Raw genomic sequence first — 6,000 nt, 5'->3', positions numbered from 1 at the left:
CAGGGGGTTGGGGGCCCTTCCCCTGTCACAAACAGAGCGAGGGCTGATTAGGGAGATAGTGCCCCGCCCCCTGTCACACACAGAGCCGCAGGCGATCAGGGGGTTTGGGTACTGCCCCCTGTCACGCTGATCCTGGTGCCGGGAGGCATAATACCCTTTTACTATAGAATAGAGGCCTGGTGCACGGGTGGGGGCCAGCTGGTTTGCCCGGAAGGGTGTCCTGGATCAGGGTGGGGGTCCCCACTGGGGTGCCTGGCCAGCCTGGATGAGGGGATGATGGCTGTTTGCAGCTGGTCACACACCCTTCTGGGTGGGTGTCCCCTTGGGGTGCCTGGCCAGTCTGGGTGAGGGGCTGAGGGCTGTTTTCAGGCTGGCGGGTGACTGAAGCTCCCAACCACTCCTTTTTTTCTTTTCTTTTTTTTTTTTTTATTCTGGGCCAGCTTTAGCTCTGAGGCTTGGCTCCAGCTCTTAGGCCTCGGCTGCTGAAAGCAGGTATCTGGTTTGTTTGGGTTCTATAATCGAAACACTGTTGCGGTCCTGCTGGCTGAAGCCCGGCTAGCTGAAAGCAGGTTTCTGGGGTTTTGTTTAGCTTCTATATTTGTAATAATGTTTCAAACTGCAAGCTCAGAGGCCGGCAGCGGCAGGCAGGGAACGTTGGAGTCCTCCATCACTGAAGCAAGCAAGCCTCCTGTTAGCTTCAAGCTGCCTGGCTGCTGGCTGCCATCTTGGCTGGCAGTTAATTTGCATATCGCCCTGATTAGCCAATGGGAAGGGTAGCAGAGGTATGGCTAATTACCATGTTTCTCTTTTATTAGATAGGATAGCTGTCACAGATAGTGATTCCTCTGATGGATTGGGGCAAAGTCAATTGAAAAGCTTCTGGAAAGGATTAACAATTCCAGATGTCATTAACATCATTCATGATTCATGGGAAGACATCAAAATATCAACATGACAGGAATTAGGAAGACATTTATTCCAACCCTCATGGATGGAATTCAAGAGTTCAGTGAAAGAAGTAACTGCAGGTGTGGTGGAAATAGTAAGGGAGCTAGAATCAGAAGTGGAGCCTAAAGATGTGACTGAATTGCTGCAATCTCAAGATAAAACTTTAATGGAGGGGGAGTTGCTTCTTATAGGTGAGCAAAGAAAGTGGTTCTTGAGATGGAATTTACTCTGGGTGAAGATGCTGTGAAGGTTGTTGAAATGACAACAAAAGGTTTATAATAGTACATAAACTTAGTTGATAAAGCAGTTGACAGGGTTTGAGAGGATTGGCTCTGATTTTGAAAGAAGTTCCACTGTGTGTAAAATTCTATCAAACAGCATCATATGCTACAGAGAAATCATTTGTGAAAGGAAGAGTCAATAGTTGTGGCAATCTTTATTGCTGTGTTATCTTAAGAAATTGTCACAGTCACCCCAACCTTCAGCAATCACCACCTGATTAGTCAGCAGCCATCAACATTGAGGCAAGAACCTCCACCAGCAAAAAGATTAGAATGCTTAAGGCTCAGATGATGGTTAGCATTTTTAAGCCATAAAGTATTTTTAAATTAAGGTATGTACATTGTTTTTGTAAACAATAATATTGCACTTAATAGACTACGGTATAGTGAAAGAACTTTTATATGCACTCGGGAGCCAAAAGTTTGTGTGATTTACTTTATTGTGATATTTGCTTTATTATGATGGTCTGGAACCAAATCCACAATATCTCCTAGGTATGCATGTATGTAAAACAAAAGATTTTTAAAATATACCATCCTATATAATAAAAGGCTAATATGCAAATCGACCGAACAGTGGGACGACTGGTTGCTATGACACTCACTGACCACCATGGGGCAGATGCTCAATGCAGGAGCTGCACCCTGGTGGTCAGTGCACTCCTACAGGGGGAGCACTGCTCAGTCAGAAGCCAGGCTCACGGCTGGTGAGTGTAGTGGCAGTGGCAGGAGCCTCTCCTGCCTCTGTGGCAGGCGGACATCCCCTGAGGGGTCCCAGACTGCGAGAGGGTACAGGCCAGGCTAAGGGACCCCCCTCCCCCAGTGCATGAATGTCGGGTACTGGGCCTCTAGTACTGTTAAGAAAAAGCCAGTTTAAAAAAGTACTTTAAATTTTTTTGTTCCAGAACAAATCTCTGCTATTTTTTTATTCTTTTTTATTTTGCTTTCTGAATAGTCAGCCAAATGAAATTGAGAGGAACAAAATTGATTAAACCAGTTTTCTGAAATCAATTTGAGTCATTGTTGATCAATAAACATTAATTAAGGGGTTCAGCATTACAGATAATGCATAAAACATACTAAATAGTTAAGTGTGATAATGAGAAATGAATGGCTATATGAAGTAACTAAGTTTCATTGAATTTATTTCTTTATAACATTATTTGAAATATATATTAGCATGGAAAATGAATTTATAAGAGAAATAAATTATATTATTATGTGTATATACTGCCCATTTAATAACACTCTAATATATCACAGTATGAGAGAAATGCACCCTAGAGAAAATGCTGCTATTCTTCATAGAAAAATCCATGAGTCACATAATGCAACAATTAATTGATGATAAATGATTTAATTCTAGAACTCAGAATAGCTTATTTAAATGCCATCAGAAAAAAACCCCTTACCCGCAAAAAGGAGTCTAGGGATCCATTCTCCATATATTCCACCACAATCATAACTGGCCGGCCTGCAAATAGAGCAAGGGAACACACAGGATTAGAGCAATCACAGAAATATGTGCTGCAGTTAGAGATTTCCAGCTGCGGCAGCTAAATTATTTGTATTTTATTAATAGGAATTTCATTTTCCAACATGCTTCTATAAAAGTACTCATACTACACACCTCTCCATTTCTTTATAGCATTATTTGAGTTCATAAAAGGAACATGAATTACAATACGAATTACAAAAGAATTAAGCACTTCCTTTTCTAAAGCCCTGCAATCACTCGTTTGTTTAGATTATGTTCTTTTTGTCTTGAGCTTTTCCTTAAAAGATAATCAACAAGCTGAAGTCAGGGTTTGAATAGTTACTATAGCTGCTTTGGTAACTGTGCTACAACTTCTATAGTGGTGCAGTAATCATGGCTGAATTACATCAGACCGAGCATTTCCGAAATATTCCTAAGGCAAAGCAGAAAAGAGAAATTCATAAATTCTCTTTAAGAAATGATAAACCATCGGTCATAGTCTGTTTTTAAAGGCTTTTAAGTAGAAAAATGCCAGTAGATTGATGAATGTTACCAAGTTGGTGGGATCTGTAATAATTCTTGATCATCTCTTTATTGGACATAGATTAGATCAACAGAACAATGATGGCAGTACATGAAAAATAAGTAACTCTGATTTCGTAGTCTAGTGCAGAAGCTAAAATCAGAAACTGAACATCATTTCTTTTATATCATATCTATTTGCAATTGTTACAGTTCCTAATACCTCTATTAGGTAGCATATTTGACATAAGTAACTTTGATTTGTTTCAAAGAAAATAATCTATTTGTTCTGCTCAATTTCCCAAGTTTAAAAGATAAACTCATTTCAAATGAAGGGAAAATGTTATTTACCTGAAACAAACATGTATGACATATTTACTTTTTACTTCTATATTTCTTGCTTCTCATTGGAATTTTTAGCAATTTAATCTGCGCTGTGCACAGAGTTTTTCCTCATGAGTATAAAGATCCGGGAAGAAATTATGTGTACCAAACATGGAAAAATTAGGGCTCATGTAATCATGGAAAATTAAGTCTCATGTTGTAAGTCATGTCCCTTTTATAAGTCTAAGCCTTGTGGGTTAGAAAGGGTGATAGTAACAAATTAGTACAATGTCTGCAAATGCTAGATTTTTACAGTTGAATCTGTATTTTAAAGAAAGATGTGCTAAAGGTTAAATGTAATAATAAAGTTCCCAATTTATCATGCATAGAATTAGAACCCAAAGAAGACATCCATTTTGTTGGATCTCTATAATGTTCCCTAAAGTCATTAATTTCACCCAAATACAGATAAAGAACTTTATCAGAAAATATTGAGGTCAAATGAACTGTCAGCACTATTATAATCAGTGACCTAGAAAATCAGGTTTTAAATCTGAAAGTTTGTAATGAATTTTTTTATTTGACTATTGATTTCAAAGAGCTTAGAGACTAGGAGCCTGTTGTAAACACTTGGTTAGCAAGGTAGGGAAAAATAAAAGGTCACCTTACTATCCTACTATCCTAATAAAAGGGTAATTTGCAAATTAACTGTCACTCCGTCACAAAGATGGCAGCACCCATAGCCACAAGGTGGCGGCGCCCAGTCCTCTCAGCCCCGCGGGAGTCCCCCAGTCCCAGGGGGCGGGGGGCGGCTGGTTAGAGTGGCCAGCATGAGCGGCCAGGCAGAATGCTTGCTTTGAGGCCCTGCCCAAGCCACGGTGGAGGCTTGAGTGGAGCCGGGGGGCCCTGCCCAAGGGGGGTTGTGCCAGCCGTAGCTTGCCAGCAGTCCTGCCTCTGCGCATGAGCTGCAGCGGAAACACCTTTTCTGACAGCTCATTGGCTAAGCTCCCGGTATGCCACTGGCAGTGTTCTTGGTAACTTGGGTAATAAGAATCCAAGAAGGTGATCTAGGGTTTTTCCACCACACTCCTGGCGAAAAAAACGAAGGTCTGCTGCTGGAGGGGCTAAGAAATGTCATATCCTGCCCTAGCCGGTTTGGCTCAGTGGATAGAGCCTTGGCCTGCGAACCGCAGGGTCAGGTTCAATTCTGATCAAGGCCATGTGTCTAGGTTGCAGGTTCTTCCCTTGCCAGGGCCCAGGTCAGGGCTCATGCAGGAGGCAACCAATCAAAGTGTCCCTCTCACATTGATGTTTCTCTCTGTCTTTCCCTCTCTCTTCCATGCTCTCTAAAAATCAATGGAAAAATATCCTCAGGTGAGGAGAAAAGAAAGAAAGAAAGGAAGGAAGGAAGGAAGGAAGGAAGGAAGGAGGAAGGAAGGAAGGAAGGAAGGAGGTAGGAAAGAAAAGAAAGAAAGAAAAGAAATGTCATATCCTATGAAAGACACATCTTGAAAATGCCTAAAGAAAGTTGTCATTTTTTCGTGGTGAAGGAACTGGAGTCTGTGTTGATGAAAACACCTTGGCAGCTGTGGCAGCAGCAGTGGGGTGATGGGGCTGGCACCTTCTCCTGATCAGCCCGGTCGCCTTCCGCAGAGGGAGGCCACTCTCTGAGTGGGCCTAAGCCGTCAGTAGGACATCCCCTGAGGGCTCCCGAACTGTGAGAGGGGGCAGGCTGGGCTTAGGGACCACCCCCCCCCCCAACCAGTGCACGAATTATGTGCACTGGGCCTCTTGTATAAATATAAAAATTCTGAGACCAATATACCAGTTTGATGTATAATATATAATAGATTATGGATGTTAAGAGGAAATGTTGGGTTACTACAATGACTACCTGAGTTCTTCTGCACATAGTCACAATATTTCAATCTACCTTGACCATATTTAACTTTTTAAAAATACAATTTAAAAAATATTTATCCTCTCCCTAAGAATGTCAGTCTTATTAGAATAAAAAGAGTTTGCAAGCACTTCACTTATATTGATACATGCTATTATTATCTCAATTCCACAGATAAGAAAATTGAGGGATAGAAAGTTAAATTACTTGCCTAAAGTCAAACAGCTAGTAAGTGGTAGTATCAGGCAGTCAGTCTCAGAATTTAAGCTCTTACCCTTCATGCCATGGTGCCTCTCAGACACTGTTTATAGATCAAAGCTGTAAGCCTCTGTTAGCCAATCCTCATCTCTCCTAACCAGCCGTTTCATTTCCTGATCCATCAGTTGTCATTACCACCTATACTTGTTCATTCCTGTCTCCTTCTGCCTTTCCTTTTGGTATTCCCCTGCCAGGATTACCTCCCAACTTGCTTCTCTCTCTAAACATCTCACCTCACAGCTCCCCAGATTGTATACACTGCACCTGTTCCTTGAGAGTCTCCCACAGTG

The 6,000-nt window shown here is 41.6% G+C and overlaps 1 protein-coding gene across 1 annotated transcript in view; it reads right to left on the bottom strand.

Annotated features, from left to right (window-relative positions):
- Positions 1-6,000, bottom strand: part of LOC102423914 (ephrin type-A receptor 6) — a gene marked incomplete at its 5' end in the record, with an annotated part of 354,481 nt that overhangs the window by 152,799 nt on the left and 195,682 nt on the right. Inside the window, one exon of the mRNA XM_023762099.1 lies at positions 2,642-2,703. Coding sequence (XP_023617867.1) covers positions 2,642-2,703 — 62 coding nt within the window. The remainder of the gene's footprint in view (positions 1-2,641; positions 2,704-6,000) is intronic.

This window comes from Myotis lucifugus, unplaced genomic scaffold (genome assembly GCF_000147115.1).
Source record: "Myotis lucifugus unplaced genomic scaffold, Myoluc2.0 scaffold_231, whole genome shotgun sequence".
Lineage (NCBI taxonomy): Eukaryota > Metazoa > Chordata > Mammalia > Chiroptera > Vespertilionidae > Myotis > Myotis lucifugus.
Note: the sequence above shows the minus strand (reverse complement) of the source record. Positions and strands in the feature narration are given on the sequence as shown.